The 22,013-nt window shown below is 33.7% G+C and overlaps 2 protein-coding genes across 2 annotated transcripts; one reads left to right on the forward strand and one right to left on the reverse strand.

Annotated features, from left to right (window-relative positions):
* Positions 1–11,482: 11,482 nt before the first annotated feature.
* Positions 11,483–13,961, reverse strand: LOC115967292. Its single transcript, XM_031086370.1, has 2 exons — positions 13,427–13,961; positions 11,483–12,261 (listed from the first exon to the last, which is right to left on the reverse strand). Exons 1-2 carry the CDS (start codon positions 13,672–13,674, stop codon positions 11,802–11,804), a joined length of 708 nt encoding a protein of 235 aa, XP_030942230.1. The 5' UTR covers positions 13,675–13,961; the 3' UTR covers positions 11,483–11,801.
* A 4,793-nt stretch (positions 13,962–18,754) lies between these two features.
* LOC115968427 lies at positions 18,755–20,946 on the forward strand. The gene is made up of 4 exons (XM_031087827.1): positions 18,755–18,830; positions 19,925–19,949; positions 20,287–20,776; positions 20,878–20,946. Exons 1-4 carry the CDS (start codon positions 18,755–18,757, stop codon positions 20,944–20,946), a joined length of 660 nt encoding a protein of 219 aa, XP_030943687.1.
* The last annotated feature ends 1,067 nt before the right edge of the window (positions 20,947–22,013 follow it).

Below are 22,013 nucleotides of genomic sequence, written 5' to 3' on the forward strand. Positions count from 1 at the left end.
AATAATGTTAGAGATACAAACTATTTTACAAAAAATTTTACAAACTGTTAATGTGGTGAGTGATTACTGATTATTGGTAAATGAAAATATGATATTAATAGTGGGTCTAGATAAAAACTAATAAGAGGTCAACCACATTAACATTTTGTAAAATAATTTGTGGCTGTAACATTACTCTATATATTTAGTAAATTTTTTTCCATTGAAAAGAAAGCATCTACTGGTTCATCCTATAATAAGAAGACATATATTAGTTACTTTATTAATTGCATTATTTTGATTTGTGAAATGTGAAAACGATTACCTAATAATCAGTTCCTTTATTATAATTTAATCATTATTTTGATTTTGCATTATATATACACGCGCTTTTTTATTATATACACACATATATATATATATATACGTACATTTTTTTATTTGATAAGTTATATATACACACACCCAAAAAAAAAAATAAATAAATAAATAAAAGCTTAGTATTTTTAACAAAATTATGTTTGATGGCAATCTTTCATAACATAAAATTCATTTTTACCATTTTCACAGTGAATTTCTTAAAAAGTTTCATTTTTCTCAAATTTTATACTAAAGTAAATAAATAAATAAAATCTTTTCAATTGAAGTAATGAAATTTTCAAAAACATAAATGATCCAAAACTAGAAGAAATAAGTTAAGCTCCGAACATATTTGAAGTTATCTTACTCTAACCCATTATGTGGCAACTAAAGAGACATTTCATATGTAGTTTTAGTGATAATATTTTTTTTAATGAGTCAATATCTTGTTAATCGCCATATAACGGGTTGAAAAAGATATATTCAAATATGTTTGGTGCCAAACTTTATCAAATATTTAAAAGATATAAGACCACATTTTACAATAAAAAATAGAATTACGAAAAATAAAGTTATATCTCTATAACTATTGTTAGGGTACTTTTTTTTTTACACCTAATTTTATTTGAGTACCACTTATTTATTTTCAAACAACACTAATAAGTTATTGGGTTTTCCCAAATATTTTTTGCTCTATTATTATGTTAATCACAAATGTTTCGTATCTCATTATCTAAATTGGGTTATGATATAAAATATCATAAAAAAGCCCAAAAACTCATATTTTATCGAATTTTATTATCATTATTTAGATAAGCCCAAAACCGACCCTATGAATTCAATAAACACATCCTATTTTATTTAAAACCCAAGAATACTTATGATTGGCAATATTTGAAAAGCAGATGATTCAAATCCATGGCAAAACAATTTTATCAATGGAATTCAAATCCATAATCAAATCCCATGGTTTAAACCCATGGCAATTTATTTATCCAAAACCCAATTCACATTAACAATATCAAAACCTAATTCTCATTGGCAATATCAAAGCCCAGTTCTTGCTGGCAATATTTAAAATCCAATTTTTATTGGCAACATCAAAGCCCAATTCTCATTGGCAATATCGAAGCCCAATTCTCGCCGGCGGCAATATTTAAAACCCAATTCTCATTGGCAACATCAAAACTCAATTCTCATTGGCAATATCGAAGCCCGATTTTTATTGGCAATATTAAAAGGCCAACTTTCGTTGGCACTATTAAAAGTCTAAGCTAAATACTTGGCACTATTCTATCAAAAGCCCAAGGTTATTAATACTTGGCAAAATACTATATCATAATTATTTCACTTAAAAGTCCATTGATGAATGATACTTTAGATTCTTAAACCTATTACTACAATATTATAAGCTCACGGAATTTATGAATTATCTATTCTTAAAACCCATGGCAATCATCTTATAAAAGTTCACGGAAAGTTATGATTATTAGACCTATGACATTTATTTATTTCATATTATAAACTCATGTTCACTATCTATCTTACATTACAACATTCATGATATTTGTTACCAAAACTCATGGAAATTATTCATCCTACATGTCCATTATGATTATCTATAGAGAAACTCATGAGAACATCACATTATTCCATTATAGTGGTTGTTACCATATTTATTTAGAACCCATGGTAAATATTATTCTCAAGAACAATATTGGAGGTCATTATTTAAAAAAGCCCCAAAGAAATTATCATTTACAAAGTAATCCATAGTAAAAATTATGAGAAACTATACAAGTTTTTATTTAAAGCCCATGAGAATTAATACCCAAAATCTATCATAAATATTTATTAAAGCTCATGGATTCATTTTATTTCTACTAACAACTAAAACCCATGAGAGGTAAAAAACTCATAGCAAAGCATGTCTTTAATGCCCATTTTGTAGGCCCAAGAATCTCTTGGAGTAGGGAACAAACCCAAGCAAAGAAAGGGCCATGTGGCCCAACTAAAAGTACTGAAATGGAGCAAAGTTCCAGCCCAAAAAGGTCCCCAGCAAGAGGCTTGAAAGTGGGCAACCAGCCCTTGTTCATCCCTAACCAAAAAACAACTAAACATCCTTACAAGAGAACCAAGCCTTTGAGGATGAACTAGAGGCTGTCCCATTAGTTGTCTGCCACCCTCTACCTAACGTGAACAGTGCTTGAGGGCTGTCATATTAGCTGAAGTCTAATGGATGATGGAACTCCATCGTCTTCCTCAAGACTGTACCTTTAGCGAAAGGGGAGCTGGAACCAAATTATCCAAACTTCAACAAATTGATGCTATAAATGGCAAAATCGTTCAAGACATGATTCATGTGCCAAGCCCATAAATCCTAAAGGGGAAAAATTGGGAACATGTGGTTTGGAAGGAATAAAGGGATCTCCAGCGGAACTCCCTGAAGTGGATTTAGAGATTGACACTTGGCTTGGGGTGTTAAATCTTATTTCTTGGGGGACCAAATCTCAATTGCAACATTAGGATTCTTTCCTGATACACGCCTTAATCCCATTGATTAGGCTCAGTCCCAAAAATCCTGGCATTTAATGCAGAGCACTCTAAAATCCCATCATTACCAAAGAGGCAAGGCAGCCCCTAAAGTAAATCTCCTATTTTTGACCAAAAATCCCAAGAAAATTAACCTTGATTCACTACCTCTGATTTGTCATACGTTTTTTGAATTCTTATTAATTAATATCTCTCTAAAACTCCATTATAAAAACATACACACCTCAACCCACAGAGGGGGGGAGCCTCTCTAAAAATTTTTGTCATTGACTGCATTCTACAGAAATTCAGTCCCTATTAAGCTTTCTTTAAGCTTCCCCAATCTCTCTTGAGCTCACTCACAACCTTTCTCAGCCTATAGTCACCATAACACCAACATTCACCACCTGGCTTACACCTTCCTACTCCATAAACGTCCCATAACTGACCAAAGGACAGCAACCCTCTCCGAAACTCTTGGTTTGTTTACTACTTTGCTCGTGGTTTAGCTTGCCTGAATCTCACCACTCATCATCTTTGGCCTACACTCATCTAATCTCAGATACTTCTTTCCCCCTTTCACACAATCACAGCCCATAAATGTCTCTCAACTAGTCATAAACAGCTAACCACTCACAAAAAGCCTTAATCTTAGTATTAATCCCATCTCACTCACTCAAAATGGCTCACATTCACCTCATTCATGCCTTATAAATACACAATCACTAAAATCTTAGTTTAATATTTGCTGTACTGAGCTGGAATCTCTCTCTCCCTTCATTCCATCATATTTTTCCTCTTTTATTTGTAACTATGAAACCTTTAATCATTGTTTATTATTATTATGATGAAGGCCATAATATTTTGGATACTATGGAAGTTTTCCCTTATGTTGACTTAATAATAATAAGGAAAACATATGATTTTTACCATGTAAATACACTTATTAACCTGAAACTACCCTACCGCTGCAGATAATACCGTACCACTAGAAGACTGATTTGGACTATGATACTGTAAAAGGACTAATAATATAACAAACTAATAATAGTAACATGTTTATTGTGCTTTATTGTTGTCTTCTTGTTAGGTTGTAACCTCTATCTCTTACTTGGGTGGACTTACACAACACTGAAAGCCTTTGGGCTTTATTTCAAGGGTCCATCGTTGAGTTTCGGCTTGGTTACTCCATATTCTATTTGGGAACATCAAAATTTTCCCCTCAACAACTATTAGACCAATTAATTTTTTAAAAGCATTATTGAACTAATTCAAATATTTAGGATGGTCAACTCTTATTTTTATCAAGGTTTTTAGACCCAGATCGTTCATTGAACCGTAAAAGGGAGAGGTTCAAGGTTTTTAAGGTCGAATTGTGATGACGTCATAATTAATTAAAGCCTAAATATAGATATTAAATTTATAAAACTAGCAAAATTGACAATATATCTATACATGTGAGGGAAATTTAATGATTTTCAAGCATATATTTAATAATTAAATAAGAAAGTTAATAAAATAAAATAATAACCATGAAAACATTAAAATTTATGATTAATTTTTGAAATAAAGTTGAATATCTTTGAACGATTTTAATTATATATATTTTTTTATTCCTTGTAAGAGATGGATAATTTAATTAACTAGAATAAAATTGTGTTAATTTGTTTTTATAAATAAAATAAATAAAAAATGTTAAGGGGTTCACGGTTCTTGCCACCGGTTCGTGTGGTCCAACCCCAATTTTAGGGGTTCACGGAATTAACAAAAAAATCCAGTTCTTTATGTTTAAAAAACCGATTTTCATCCCGGTTCTCAATTTTTATGATCTGACCTCCCAATTCAGTCCGGATTTGAAAACCTTGATTTTTATAGTTGAAATTTTGAAAATATTAAAATAATTATATATATATATATATATATTAAAAAAAATTCAAAATTTTGGGGGAGCTATGGCCCCACCCTATTACATAGCTTCACCTCTACACATGTGCATTTCTTTTGCTTTCCTTGCTAACGCGTGGCCACGATGTTGCCTTAGCTGCCTACATGGCAAACTCACATACTAAGCATGCTTTCCAACTTCATTTTTATTTGCATTCATAATAATCACCCTTCCAATATTGCTCTATCAACTCTATACTCAACAAGTGTTTGTAAGGTGTAGAGGGTAAGGGTCAGGGTTCAAGTTTTTAGAAGGGAGTTTCATACATATATATATATATTTAGATTAGATTAGAGTAGAATTTCAAAAAAAAAAAAAAAAAAAAAAAAAAAAAAAAAAAAAAAAAAAACTCCACACTCCTTGGAAAATTGCATCGTCATTTTTTCCATAATATACCTTGATTCCTCTATCATTAAGTGCATTCAGATATTTTGTTTAATGCAACAAACATGGAACCAGTTTGATCTGGATCGGAATGACCGTACTCAACTAAGCCCGCTCAATTTTTATCTAAGAAAACTGCTCTATAAAATTTCACCTTAAAAATGTCCATTTGTGGCACCTATATATGACTACTTTGTACTGATCTTCGATCTTTAAAGGTTTGTTGTTCGATCGGCTGGAGTGATAGGAACTCATTCAGTAAGTTTTGTTCGTATCTGACCAAATTAGTCACTGAAGTGATGGGGTTGCTTCATCCTAAAAAATTTATTATTCCTTTGCGGAATTACCTAGGACAGCATAACAATCATATGTTTTCCACTATTGTATCATCGATCGAAGATATGAAATAATAAGTTAATCTCTTATTTAAGCAAGCCTAACTTGAGCCACACTACTAGTCTAATAGAATTAAATGAACAAAGTGCATGATTTGTATCTTATTATTAGCCCATCAAATAGGATTCAAAGTAGCTAGGCTTCATGAATGAATGAACTTTGTCTTAATTAAGTCCACTTTCATGGGAATGGCATCATGCAAAGCTCACTTTAAGAATTAGGATTTAACCTTGGCAAGTACATTATGCACTAGAAATAGTACACAATCCATGTGGAGTACCTAGGGGTGTCAATGTTCAACCCAACCTATGAACACGACACAACCCGACATGGGTTTTTGTGGGTTAGGGTTGAACCTTAGCGGGTTTGGGTCATAAACAAGTCAACCTAAAAATGACACGATGAGAAACATGTCATAAGCGGGTCAACTCGCGTAACTTGTAATAAATACGTTTGACATACCAATTTATTTGTATCAACTTGAAATGACCCATTTAACACAACCGGTTTAAGTCGTATAACAAATAAATATTCATTTTATTTTAGATTTGTCAAATACCTTTTATATCCAACCTATATTTTAAATTTAAAAAGAAAAGTGAGTAATTACAAAAGGTTACAAGGGATATAATTGGAAATTAAAACTTTACAAACCCTAAATCTGATCTAAACCCTACAAACCCTAACTCTATAAACCTTCTTATAAATATCTAATTTTATTTTTTTTAAATTGACATTGTTGTTTATCTAGGAAATTGATTCATTTGAAATTGATGAGGAGTTTACCCATTCACAAAAAAGTCAATTAGAACTCTATTTGGATGAGCCAAAAGTGGACAAGAGTGCAAACTTAGATATTCTCTCATTTTGGAAAGCAAATTAGTTCTGATTCCTTGGATTAGTTTCCATGGCTTGTGATGTTTTGAGTGTTCCTATTTCTACTGTTGCCTTAGAGTCTAATTATAGTGTTGGTGGGAGAGTGATTGATCAATTTAGGAGTTCATTAAGGCTAAACACTGTTGAGGCATTGGTTTCCACTAGAGATTGGATGTATAGACAGAAAGGTAATATTATTTGTTTCATTAGTTATTATTTCTCTTATATTATTATTATTTAGTTATTGTAAAACTGTTGAGGCATGATCATATTTTATAACTACTAATATATGTATATGTATGTATGTATATATATATATATATATTTGGCATAGAACTTGCACAAATGAAATTGGATGAGCTTATGGGAGATGTTATGAATTTGGACATCAACAAAGAATCTATGGATGATAATCGTAGTCATAGTTAGGATTAGTCTACTGTTTCCTCAAACTATTTTAATACTAATACTTTGCATTGGGCGAGTTCTGAGGATATTATATTTTTGTTGAACTATGTTATTTTGAATTTGGATTGAAGTGTATGCACTTCTTTTAGAGTGTAAAGAGCTTATTTCTAGATAGATGTTATATTTTTGTTGAACTATATTATTTGAATATGGGCTGAAGACTTGAAGTGTATGCACTACTTTTAAGATGTAAAAAAAAAATTATTTATAGATGAATGTTATATCTAATACTCCATCCATCCCAATTTGTTTGTCCTGTTTTTAAAATCAAACTTTTTAAGAGAACATCATTTATTGTCTTGTCTGCCTTAAAAAAATATATAATTTTCCAAACTACCCTTAAATAAATTTATCAAAAAATAGGAATATTAAATCTGAAATTACAGGTACAAAAATCCGCTCCTTAGCAGTATTAGCATTTTTGAAATTACACTGCACAAATTGTAACTTATCCTCTTAATCAAATTTGAAAAATCTACTACTACCACAATACAAAAACTATTGGGTATTGGCTCCAAGCAATTTTGGATTACTTCAAATACAAATTCTAGTTTATCTTTTTAATTAATACTGATTTTTAAAAATATTTATTGGTTTTCTTTTCAAATAGTTTTGGAAATACAATAGGGGCATATTAGGAATATTAATAAATTAATGACTTCTAATTTTAGAAACAGAACAATATTTTGAGACATCCCAAAATGAAGTAAATGACAAACAAACTAAGACGGAGGGAGTGTTATGCAAGTTGAAATGAGTTGTGTTACATTCATGTCAACCTAACATGACCCGTTTATTAAGCATGTCAAGTGGGTTGAGTCAGGTCAACTCGCCTTATTAACAGGTCGGGTTAGGGTTGAAGGATCATAACACGATTATTAAATGGACTAAATTCGGATTAAGCTATTTAGTTGAATATCCCTACCTCGATACAATACAAACTAGACACACTAACCTGAATTGACACCCCCTAAGAGTACCCAACCAAACCAATTTACCTCCTTGCATTCTAACACTTAGTGGGATCATCAGGATTGCTTTTGCTTCATGGTTTATAAACATGTGCCATATTAGTACTTCTTCATTTGAGGTTCTACCATCTTTATTTACTTCTCATGCACCCTACTCTCTACTCGATGTGTGTGTGGAGGACTAATAACTCAATGGTTATTTGGTTGTGGTAACCACCTATCCTTCTCTCTCTCTCTCTCTCTCTCTCTCTCTCTATATATATATATATATATATAATCTTGAATAACATCGATTGCTTTGAAAATACTCTCCCATGCATATAGATGACCTAGATTTATTTTCCTTTACTTCCAAAATGTAGCCTTTAGAGAAATACTTTGCTTTGAAAACCTTGTATAATAGATAATTAATATTATGGAAAATGTGCCACACTTGTGTAACTAGGAGTGCACCGTTGAATTTTCGCAGAGCCCAAACCCCCCACTTCTTTTGGCCAAAAATATTTCTCACATCTAACCTAGTAAGTGGATCTTCTATCTCCATTGTGACCCCACCAAAACTTTCATATCTAGACATCTATCTCCTTACACAACTTCACTGAAAGCTTAAAATAACTTATGGTAAAAGCGTTAAAATGTAGAAAAATAAAAGTTTATTGCGTTATTTTCTAATTATAATCTAAAAATTCCAAAAAGAGAAGAAGAAAAGGACTTGGTCTACAAACTCAAGATATAGATTCAAATGCTAGGTTACAAAGATAGGAATGACTTAAGCACCCATTCTATTCTATCCGTACATCGATCTTTAGAAAATTGATGACCATGTCATGTATGCTGTAGAGAGGGAAAATTCCCGACCTATCACAAGCTGACACGTCACATTACCAAGTCCACAAAATACAGCCAATTACAGAACACCATATATTGCTGCTAGGTTTTGCTATCACTATTCAGAAGCCAACAGAAATTTGCCAAGTGTCATGCAAGAGCTAATCACGCATCAGCGCACGTGTAAGCGATGACTCAAGCAGCCTCGCACGTGTAAGCGATGACTCAAGCAGCCTCGCACGTGTAAGCGATGACTCAAGCAGCCTCGCACGTGTAAGCGATGACTCAAGCAACCTCGCACGTGTAAGCGATGACTTAAGCGGACCAATCAAGCTGTGACATGTGTCACCAATCAAGCTCCGCCACGTGTCGCTCACCCACCCCAAAACTCCTATAAATAGAAGCCTTCCTGAGACATTTAGAGGACCAGAATTCAGAAGTGAAAAAGCTCTGTGAAGATCAAGCCTCAAAGCCTTCAAGAACTTCAACCCCAAAATCGAAGAACATTCGAAGCAGAATCGTCCAGATCATCTGCCTAGATCCTAAAGTTCACGGGAATCAAGCCAAAAGTGTCCGAAAACATCAACAAACCACAAATCAGCGAAGTTCTACGGATTCAAGCCTCTAAAGCCTCGAAGAACTTCCACTACAAACCTTCAAATACAAAGAACATTCGAAGCAGAATCATCCAAACTATCTGCCTAAATCTCAAAGTTCACTGGAATCAAGCTCAAAAGCCTCCAGAAACCTCAAACAACCACAAATCAGTGAAGCTCCACGGATTCAAGCCTCTAAAGCCCCGGAGAACTTCCACAACAAACCTTCGAAGACGACGAACGCCCGAAGAACGCACGAAGAACACGAAGAACACGAAGAACAAAGAATTTCTAACAAGCTCATAGCCAGAGATTCATTGTAATTCTGTTCCAAAGATCTTCGATCCATCCCTCAACCAAATTGAAGGATATTTTGTGTTCAAGTCAAAACCACATCACCACAAATCCAATCAACAAATCTTTTAAGGAGATCGAATCAGAGGATAACTCTTTTGTAATCACAGAGAATTGTACCACACAATCATAAATACAAATTCGCATTTGTGAAACTATTTTACTTGTTTGATTTATTTCAAACTAGAAATTTAGTCGCTTACATATGCACATTCATCCAACATGATACCATGCTATGGATTGCTTGAATATAAATATCCTCATCTTGTGATATTTAGTAGTATTCCTATTCTAAACCTAGATCTAATGCATGATTATAGTATTATATCCATGAGCATATGAATTAACCCATATTATCAAAGTTTATGCTTTCATCCAACCAATTATGATGAAAATTAAATTAAGTTTGGATCTTTACCTACATGCATGTCCTCTTATAAATGATATGATGGCAGATCACTATCAAAAATATAGAATAAGATTTTGGCCTTGCTTTCTTGGATTGATCCATGGGTTTGTCACCTGCATGGTAGATTGTGCTTCTTGTTGTTGTGTACGTTGTTAATTTTTAATGTGCAACCTCATGTCTTCAGATTTTGTGGATGAAAGACTCTTGAAATTGACTTAAAGATCTCATCGTCATGAGGTTGAGATGATGATCTTGAAGGGTGATGTCCTGCATCGGCCATATATGTTGATCTAAGCTTTATTATCAATTACAATGAACTTTACTCATGATTAGATTAGTCGTTTTGGGATATAGCGCAAATATGACTAGATCTTTTCCTAAATCGCTTTTGAGTCAAATCGAAAAGTATTTCAGGTGTTTGATGAATTTTTTGGTGTCCAGGGTTTTGGATGGATGATTGAGATGGCTTGAGTGACATGTGAATGATGTATAAGAGGTGGGAAATGATTGCTAATGAAGCTTTAGTCATGCTCCTTGCAGAGAGAGGTGTTGTATGAAAGCAACCTAATTTCTTTATTCAAAAATACAAAAAAATAATAATAAAAATATGAAAATTTGATGAGCCAAAAGTCCAATTTCAAATGATTTCTTCTTATAAGCCAAAAGTCCAATTTCAAATGATATCTTCTTATATTTATAAAAGAGAAAGGATCTTGAAATTAAAATTCTCTCCTATCCTTCTATCTTGGTGTTTTTGACATCATGTTTATGTTAGGAAAATATATGTAATTCAGTGAAGGAATTACAAAATAATTAGACAACAAAGGGTTTAGAGGCATGATCACTTCATTATCCTTAAATAATACTTTCCCCTACAGAAATGATACTAAAGAGTTGCTGGAAATTTGTACCCAGGATACAACTAAGCCGAGACTTATTCAAGTAGTACTCGAGAGAATTCTTGTGCATCTCTATGAGAATGGTGAAAATTTACCCAAATAATAATTATGAGAATTCTTGGGAATTTCTATGAAAATTGTGAAAATTTATCCAAATAATAATTATGGAACCCTTCAAAAGGCATTTTGAAAGAGTCACACAGATTGATTGTAAAGTTCACAAAGTATATTGGCCATTTAGAAATAGTCAAATAAATTTTTTTATTGGAAAGTAGACATCCAAAGTTTCAATTTGAGCACAAGAACAAAGCATTTCAATAAGAAACAAATGAGATGTGATATTTTAAAGTTAAAGTGCTAGCCATTATTGGAAGCTTTTAAAGAAAAACACGGATTTGCTTGCTCTCGACTCCCACCAACAAATTAATAATCCAATCGCCCCACACGTCAACTCTAAATTAATGCTTCCCCCCACGCCTCTAGAATTCTCTACAAGCAGGATAATTGCTTTCATAGATTGATGACAATTAAAATAGCTTAAACAAGAGGAGCAAACTTTAAGTTCTTCTATGATACAGTAATAAAGTATTGTAGTCATTACATGATTGCGAAAGTGGACAGAAAGTGGGGTGAGCGGGGGCAGCATTGTTATGATCATATTCTAGAAATGCCCGGGCATGATACCTTTAGCTGCGAGTACAATCGGCAAAATTTCCATATTAATCAAGGAGACTGCCTGCAAAGAATTAACACACAAACATGCTTCCAACTTTCAAACTCGGCATGGGATGAAACACAAGCTTGTCAATGTAATTTGTTTTCCTCATCTCGACTACAAATTGCCAAGCTAGATATGTTAGGAGTTGCTGCAGCAACACACTGTAGATCAGACAGAGAGAATGACCGCCATGGAGAATTTCGCCGTGGAGGCGATGGTGATGAGCTGCTGCTGGGTGGTGTTTTACCATGTGGATGCAGAGGTGGAAGGCAGAGAGAAGGGGACGTTGAAACTGAGTTTGAGTCCTCGACTGAAGTTGTGCTTCGACTGGAGTTGGCTGGTCTCTTTGATATCCCACCACCATTGTTTTTCAAAGGGTAATTGTGATTCTTGTCCAAGAAATTACCATGCGCTAATAAATTCTTGCGTTTCCTGGTGTAGGGATTTTCTACCTTTTCAAGGTCTTTAATAGAGGTAGCAGATGAGGCATCTGCTAGGCTTGTGAAGGACTTTGACTTGCCACTATAAAAATTGGATATGCCTCTCCTGAAATGAAACAAAGCACAACATTGCAAGAAAATTAAGAAACCAGATGGTAACAATGAAAACGATGGACAACATAACTTTCATTTATCAGCCAACTATTACATTTGTAAGAAAGACAAGTGCAAAATGCTCATGTGTTTATATTTTATAATCTTGAAGTTGAAGATCCATTCATTCCAGTTAAAATGATCTCCAAGGGAAAAACACTCCAGTTATGCGTCAAATTGTATTCATGCAAGAAAAGACCATGGAAACATGTAATAGAAAATTGCATATATAAGCTTGAAGCCTGCTTCCATAGAATTAGTCTCCTTAAGCAAGAAGACCTATAATTCTAATCTATAGACTCGCTCTTTTCTACTTCAACCTAATACAAACATAGTCAGTTAAAGCTGGAAATTGGCATATTTAGAATTAGAATACTAATGTTGTGAATACAAGTGTGTTAAAAACTCATTTTCTTTTATTTTGAATGGAAAACTTCACTTTTAAGTGAATAGAAATAAATCAGTATTTACTAAGTTATAGAAATTAGATATTCACTTCTTGTACATCATCACTCTTATAGGTAATAGTTAAAAGGCCATATTAAGATAAAGTTGATTTTATATGCTCCTAGAATCCAAGCTCCTCACATTAATAATCAGCAGTTTTTCACTTCCTTCTATTATTTTTACAACTCGCTTGGCTACGGCATGCTACACCTCTTTACGCTCCATTTGATTTTGGGAAAATTAAGCTTCCCGACTAAACAAAACTCCATTCAGTAAGAGTGTAGACACACTTAGTACAAGGATGTAGATAAAGGAAACAGCCAGAGCATGATTGCCATATCAAGTAACATAATTGAAGTGCAGCAATTTGAGCTTTACCTAAGACGAGTAATGAAATGCAAGAAGACACAAACAACTTCATCAAAATTCTAAAAATGGCATAAAAGCTTATGAGACTACAAGATATGAAATTAAAAACCCACAAATTCATCAGCCCCTCCCCTTCATCCAAACTCTACTCAACCTAACTAATCAGAAGACATCAAGACAACCACATACACACAAATTTACTTTCCTTATTTAAACCACTCCAAAATTAAATGCATAAAACAATGTAAAATCAAATAAAAATGAAAGCTTGACCCAGAAACAGAAAAGTAGTAAACACATACTTGAGCGGCAAAACTTCCTGGAGAGCATTCATGGTATCCAAGGGTCCCTTAAACGAGCTCTGAACCTCACTCTCCTCTCCAGACTCATCATCACCACCACCGTCCGACGTATCACTGACACTGTTCCTGCCGATCGATGACGAGCTACACGAGTCCTCGTCGTCACCCACTCTCTCCGCCCGGAACCGCGGCGAGTCGTAGATCGGAATACACTGCATGAATTTGGAGCGTTCGATCGTGATCGACATGCTACCTTCTTTGTGATCAATATAGGACTTTTAGTACTATTCAGAAATAAAATAAAATTTGGATAAGCAGCAAGTGCGTGAGAGAGAGAGTAGTGAGCTTAGTTGGTGGATATAAATACTACTTCTGATCTAAATATACTCTTACTATAAAACAAGCACATGGGTCTCCGATATTTTCTCCGTTCTTGATATCTCAGCGAGACACAGAGATTTTTCTTTTTCTTTTTTTTTTTAATTTTTAATAATAAAAAAAAAATGAAAAAGAGAGAGAGAATAAATAAGGGGGAAAGTGAAGCTCTGAAGCCTTATCCAGATCAAAGAAGAATTAAAATTAAAATTTTATATATATATATATCTTGGAAATGGAAGACATCTAGTAAGTAAACTGTCTTAAAGAAAGAAAGAATTTCCTTTTTGTTTTTTAGTCTGTGATTTTAATTTATCACTTTGTTTTTGTTTTTTTATTTAAATAAAATAAAATAATATGTGTCAGTCAGTGTGTCAGTCAGTGTGACAGTTGTGTTGTAGACCAGGTTGTACTTGGTTATGATGTTTCGAGGCTGTAAAAGCATAGGGTTAGATTTCTTAGAATCAGTTTGTATACAATTTATTTTGTTGAAAACTGAAAATATTGTAAGAAAATAATTTTTAAATAAATAAATAGTATCATAGAACTTATTTTTAATTTTTTTGTTTTTGAATAAAGTGATTGTGGTTCCTGTGAACAGTCACTTTGTCCCCTAAAACGAAACGCGTATAAGAGGAAAAAAAAAAAGAAAAAAAAAGTAAAACACTAAAAACGCAAAACACATGTTCATTCGGATCCAAACACATACTTAGTCTTGGTATTTGATGTGAACGGCTCCATTATCATCTTCTTCACATTTGACCACACCTTACACCTTTCAAGTTACATCATACATGATACAAGTCCCCTTATATTCCAAATTTAATGAATTAAGTTGCGTTTGGCATGAATGAAATTTGTCAACTTATTTTTGTTACTATTTAATTTATTATTGTTACTATTTATAGGTCTCATTACACTTTTTGGTATTATTTATGGGTTCCACTATACTATTTCAGCTAATTTTTACCATTATCTATAGTACTTTCAGTAAAAAAAATTTAGTTTCAGCAAAATATGAAACTTATCTTTTCATATAAGACTTTTTGTTATTTTGAGACTTAAATTTATAACATCCATGATTAATTTCCTCGAAATTTCAAACATTTGAAGCTTATCTTTTCTGATGAGAAACAAGACTTTTTTACGAACAAGGTTGACAATAAGAGACTTCTCTTATTTTGTTTAATCCAATTGTCAAGATATTTAAATTATCTAGTAATATCCACAATTATAAAAGACCAAGAAAGAGTCAAAACTTTTTATCTTCAAGTTTAGGATTTATGAAAGTTTATGAGATAAGATTAAGATTTATAGTATTTTGTAGTGGAACAGGGAGAAAGTCCACAATAAAATTTTAAATAATGTGGTACAATCTAGATCATAGATATACTTTAAATAATTGTGAATATATAATATAACTCCATCTTATCCTTTATCTTAATGCAGATAGTAGCTTTTGTGCTTTCTGGTCAGTAAACACTTTCTTGATTCTTCTTCTGAGCTAGGCATGGGAAAGCAGAAAAAGAAATACTAAAATAAAGATGATTATTATTACTTTACTATGTGAATGTATTTAATCCACTAATAGTTCCGTATTCATCCAGATCTGCATTTGCTTCAGATATCTTGCAATATTCTTTTTTTTTTTTTTTTTTTGGTAAACATGTTGCAATATTCTTGATTGTAACGTAGACCGACCCGCAGAAGAAATTTTATCTTTTTCGCATATTATTATAAATAATAATAATATTCCTCCCCCCTCCCCACCCGCTCCCCACAAAAAAAAAAAAATACTCACAATAATTATACTAATATATTCATTTCGTTTCAACATAGACATTATCGTAAACCTTAGTGCATGTATTATAGTATTAATATTTGTTTGGATCCACGTTTACTCCTGCGTTTCACGTTTATGTTTGGAAATTTATTGGGACCCACGCTACACAGTAGACAAATAAACGCTAAGGAAACACAGGAATGAAAAGAGCTGAAATGCAAGCTCAATGCACTGTTTCATTAAATGGAAAACGCATGTTGAAGTATTGTTCATGGACACCAAAGCCAGCAACATTCGGAATGAAATGAAAAGAGCTGAAACACTGCTGAGATGCACCGTTTCATTAAACTCCAAGGTGTGTGCGTGTACTGTGAAAAACGATGCGCTCAACTGATGTTTCACAGTGCATGTACTATTCATTGCACAAGCACAGCTATATCATCTAATCAAAACGGTGCGCTCTTCACAACGGCTATTTTCAGAATCTTTAGCTTTCTTCTTTCCTCTCAACTATCGTGGCAGAATGCCTTCAAAGCTCTTAAATGCTTCATCCGAAACCACATCAATGAATTGCACTTACCTACCAACCACAAAACCATCAAAACAGAGCACACACGATACAAGCAAACCCATTACGCAGAACTCTCTAAAAAGATCCCCTATGTTCTTTATCAATAGCAGCTCACCTTCATTTCGTTTGGGACATCATTGCTGCCATTATGGGTCTCTGCATTCACGGGTAAGTTGTGTCTAACTTCTCATGCTCTCTGATTTCTTGGTGTGTGGTTATATCGTTTTCCATGAGGCTTCATCAATTTGTTGTTTTTTGTGTTCAACGTTTGTGTGTGGTTTATGTGTTCAACATTTATGTGTGGTTCTTTTGTGTTTTCCAAAACACTAGTATGTATGTTTCTTGATCCTTCGTGTAATACCATTGTTTCTCTTCCTACCTCTGTTGTATTTGGATATATGTGAGTTTACTTTACATTTTTCATGTGGCCATGCCTAACTGAAAAATGATATGCACATAAACTGTTTATTGAAATGCCTCAATGAGTATAGAAGGAAGTTGTAGCAAAAATCGTTAAGGAGAAATAGAAGGACGGTGGTAGTAATGATCCGAGAGCTGACTAGAAAGACCCTAAGGAACTACAAGCTTTTTGTGAGTTCTGTGCTGTTCAAGTCATAGACAGCAAGAGGAAAGGAGGATTTTTGACCAAAACTGGGGTTGATGTAGTAATTGAGCAGTTGGGTGCCATGGGAAAAGTGGTGACTCACCTGCAGATTAAAAACAAATGGGATTATCTGAAAAAATGGTGGAAGCAGTATAACAAGTGTTTTGACAATGACGCTAGATTGGGTTATGATGCTGGGCCTGGGATGCTTGAGGCCAGTGATGAGTGATGGACCCGAAAGATTGCGGTTAATTCACTTTACATAATTATGAAAATCTTTATTGTTTACAATTATATTATTGTGTTCTAACTACTAGTCGTCCACATGTAGGCATGTCCTAATGCAAAAACCTTTAAAAATAAAGGTTTGTTGAATCGTAACTTCCTGAATATCATGTTTTGAGGCACAGTTGCAACAGGGAAAAATGCGTTCTGCATGAGCGGTCAAATACCAAAGGAAACCACCAAAGGGTCTGGGGACTCGGCTGATAGCACAGAATTTGTTGACCCCCAATGTGAACCTTTTGTGAATGTTGACGCAATGGAGGTTGAAGGTCCATCATCATCGAGGGCAAGACCGGCAGTGACTAAGGGGAAAGGCTTGGCAACCAGTGTCTACCTTTTCAAGCCAATTGGCAAGAAATCAAGAAAAAAGCGTTCAGTTGCACAAGAGATGTCCAACTCTTTGAAGAGCATCTCAGATGTTATTGTTGAGAGTAAAAGTGTAAGTACCCGTATGGATATTGCTTCCAAAGCAACTACTTAGGTTAAAGCAATTCTGAACATGGTGTTGAGTCTTCCCGGGTGCACTCGGGTCATTACCTTCATCTGTTTAGAAATCTCTACCTCATGGAAAAAGAGCGGGGTAGGCACATGTTTGCTATGGGTGTGTATGTAAGACAATGCCCATCATTCCTATGTCAACTTCTTGGTATATTTATATAAGTTTTTCCAATGCTTCTTTTAGCTGAGTTTTTTGTATTTTTGATGGTTATGCACTGTTAATTGTGGTAAAATTTGATGATGGTCGTTTATGATTGAAAAGAAAAAGTCATGGGATATAATCCTTGAAGCATGTTCTGAGCTTTGGTTTAGTGTGCTTTGGTTGTTTTCTAGTTCATCCAATAAGTCTACTACAAAATTGCTGGTCATGATTAGACAAGAGTGTTAGATGTCTTTTGGAGGCCACCATTAAGGGTGTATAGGTATAATAGTTGCTAAGTGATTCTTTAATTTTTCAGATGAATAAAAAATCTTCCATTGTGTAATTTTTATGGCTCCCTCATGAGTTTAATATGGAGTAGTAGTTACTAATATTTAATTTTCATGTTGTTTTTACAAAGGGAGATAAGTTGTTTAAGGGTGCCAAAGTTGAACATCTTTAGTTACAGATTATTATTCTCATGGATCTTCCATGATCTTATGAGCTTGTACTTTTAGCATTCCTAATTTCTACTGTGTTGCATCCTCACTCTCTTTTTTTTTTTTTCAGGTACTGCTTCATTTTGAGTGTAAAGAGTCTGGAATTAATGGAGCATCAGAACCGTTGTCAATATTCATTAAATTAGATTTCTAGGTATTCAAGTTGCATTGTTTCTGCCATAATCTGTTGTGCTCTGGTCCAATACTTCTATTCCTGAATTAAGTGAATTCCTCTGGTGCGACAAGGACATAGAAATCTCATTTTTGTTTTTAGAGTTTGTTTGCATTAAATTGAGATTGACTCTACTGAACCATTAAGAGATGGAATTAAATCAATGAAGCATTAATTCAAGTAAATCCTTGTAATAATGTGACTTATTGGTAATTAATATAGGTTAAGTAGCTGCTGGAGAAGAATGAGAAAGGGCATGTTTTATGTAGGGAAAAAAAAGATTCTCAAAGTTGCTTTGTCATGTACCTGTAGAAGAATATTAGAAGCATCTTACTTCACTGTCTTTTCTATACCAACTTAGTGCTTTTTTTTAATTAAAAAAAAAAAATCTTATAACCAAAATGCCAACTCAGGTCTACTTTGGCATGCTTGACGCATTGTTGGCTGCTGAGGAGCTTCCAGAGGAATATAGGGATCGTTGTCAAGTACCTTGCTTCTAAATCTTACACGCACATAAACGTGGATGTAGATACACACACACACACACATGTAGAGAGAGAGAGAGAGAGAGAGAGAGAGAGAGAGAGAGAGAGAGAGAGAGAGAGAGTAAAAAAATGAGAGCGAGTGAATGAGATAAAACTGTTATGTTTAGTTCTACAGGGAGACTGATAATTAGATTCCTTTTGAAGGGAAGGATAATGACTTTAGCTCTGTCTTTATGGAAGTCATTCATGTGCTGGAAAGATTTTATTTGTTTGGAAGTGGGTGATTGTTTTTATTAATGTTTTTTGGTAGTAAGTTTATCTCCAGTCCATGTGGTTTGCAATTTTAGATGATCTTGATTTAGTTGGCCTTCTAGAGTATACCATGCTTTACCTTTTAGTATGCAAAGAATTTTCTTACAACATTAAATTTCCTTTTTACACTTTTTTGTTCAGTTTGGAGAGTACACTTGGATCACAAAGTTTTAGAAATTTGCAACAAATCTTATTATAACTTTTTTTCTTTACTCTACCAATATAAATTTTCAGACAGTTCCAATTAGTTTGGAATTAAGGTTTAGTTTAGTTGAATTCTCAGGAAAATGAACTGGTAGACACACACCTCAACTAGTGTAATTGTTTTTGCAATAAGCCAATTATTAGAATGTTTCTATTAGAAGTTTTGATTGCAATTGGGCTTGTTTAACTACTATTTTGTTCAAGCTTCTTTGAGGTTGCATGTTTAAGTTGATTGGACTTGTTTTTACTAATAAATGAAAACCTTGAGTTCCTTGACATTCAAAACAATGGTATCGTTGCTCAAAAAAAAAAAAAAATGTTATTGATTATTTTATTATGGCATGTTTGCTCTTTTATATTAGTTTATTATATGAGTATTCCTTTGGTACTGTATATATTTGTATCATGATTAATATTTAAAAAGTATGTTAGGAAGTGGGTGATTGTTTAGTATAGAAATACCTTGTGCTCGTGGTTTGGCAGTCTAATCAACTGGTTGTAATGTCTATTATTTGTTTTATAACTAGTGCTTAGACTATTTTCTGATTATTATTTTTCTTGGTTTTGTAGCATTAGATATCTTCCGTATTTCAAGGTTCTGAATTTTAAGCTCGATATCTTTTAGATCATTATTCAATAGTTGTAAAGCAGTCTCAAGGTATACAAAAGGATAGATTTGCTAAACGACTCATCTGATTCCCAGCACCAATGAGTTTCTATACTTTCCCCTCTAGATGTGAATATACAATTTGTAGAAATCTTGGATGAAATCGTGAGAGCATATGCTTAGGATTGTTAATTTATTGCTACCACCATAGTTTGACCCTAGTAGTAATAAAGGTTCAATAACATTTAACAACTTGTTTTTAGCCTACATATTATAGTATCACATTAGTATTTGCATATGCAATTAAAGTTGGTAACATATGCAGGGACAATGACTTCGATCTAAGCGACGACATTGTACTCGCAGCATATATAGTCGGGTGTGCATGTGTAGCTTACGTGGAGACCTATATGACCAAAGTACCATTGCATATGAATATACAGACAGGGTATGAATGGGTACAATATACATTAACTGGAAATGAGAAGAAATGTCGAAGAAAATTTAGAATGTCAAGCCATATGTTTGGACAATTGTGTAATACATTGTGTCAATATGGATATAACGGTACTAGAAGAGTTTGCTTGGAAAAGTCTCTGGCAATGACATTGGTGGTACTTGGTCATGCTGAGGGTAACAGAATGGTGCAGGATAGATTTCAGCACTTGGGTGAGATAGTGCATCGACACGTGTCCATGGTAGTTACATTGTTAGCCACTGTTATGGCAGCAGACATTATCAAGCCTGCTAATCATACATTTTGGGACGTGCCAGAACATATTCAGCATTCAGGTCGAAATTGGCCACATTTCAAGGTACTTTGTGAATTTGGTATCTTGACTTAATTTTATTCAAATTATCTTTATGGTCATATTACGTATTTCTTTTCACATGGTATTTTTGTAGTAATGATTAGGGTTGTGTTGGTGCGATTGATGGGGTCCACGTCTCCGTGGTTGTATCAGTTGATGAGCAACACCCGTAGTATGGCAGAAAGGGAATCGCCACAACAAATTGCATGTGCGCATGTGACTTTGACATGAAGTTCACATTTGCACATGTTGGATGGGACGAGTCAGCGCATGACACAAGGATTTTTTTAAGCTACCTCAATAATGAGAGTCACAACTTCCCAAAAACTCTAGTTGGTTTGTAAATATGCAGTTTAATTACAGTATTAAAATATATCTTAATGTAGTGAAAATGTTAATGTAATAAACGTATTCATTTGCAGTAAAGTATTATCTTGTTGATTCAGGGTACCCTATGAAGAAAGGGTTTCTTACACCATATAAGGAGGAGAGGTACAACATCCCCGAATTTCAGCCTTATGAAGTGCTACATCATTCAAAGGAGAAATTTAATTATCTCCATTCATTAGTCCGTTCAGTCATAGAACGAACTTTTGGAGTTTGGAAGAATAAATTGAAAATTTTGAGAAATATGCCACCCTTTCATATACGCACTCAATCGTATATCATTGTTGCTACAATGGTTATTCACAATTTTGTTAGAGCACATGAGATAAACAATGACGTTGAACGTTTCAGCTCTACAGGAGGCACATCTGGACGTAGTGAGAGAGGTCATTACGATCCCAAGGCACATATGATCTTAATCTTGGATGAAACTGAGATGAAAGAGGTTCGTGACAGTATCACAGCATCGATATGTGCGGACGATAACTAATTATGGTGACTATTATTTTTGTCACAATAGAAATTTAGTATGGTTGAAAATACCATTAACATTATGGAAATTTTTTCGTGGGAACCATAACTGATGGTTTACAAACTTCAATAATGTAATACCATTTGTTGTTGTATTGTTGGTAAGCAAAACTAAGGGCTCACAAAGAAAACAATATCTACCCTTAATTTTGTTTGAAGTGCAACAAATTACACACCCAAAAAAAAAAAAAAAAAAAAAAGGTAGTCCGATAATTTTAGGAAACAATTGTCATAATCTTATCATCCAACCACATCTAAACATACAAGGCTAAATTCTTGGCCAACAACTGAACTATTCGTATAGAACAAAATCTCATTAAGA

Source organism: Quercus lobata, chromosome 11, assembly GCF_001633185.2.
Source record: "Quercus lobata isolate SW786 chromosome 11, ValleyOak3.0 Primary Assembly, whole genome shotgun sequence".
Taxonomy (NCBI): Eukaryota; Viridiplantae; Streptophyta; class Magnoliopsida; order Fagales; family Fagaceae; genus Quercus; species Quercus lobata.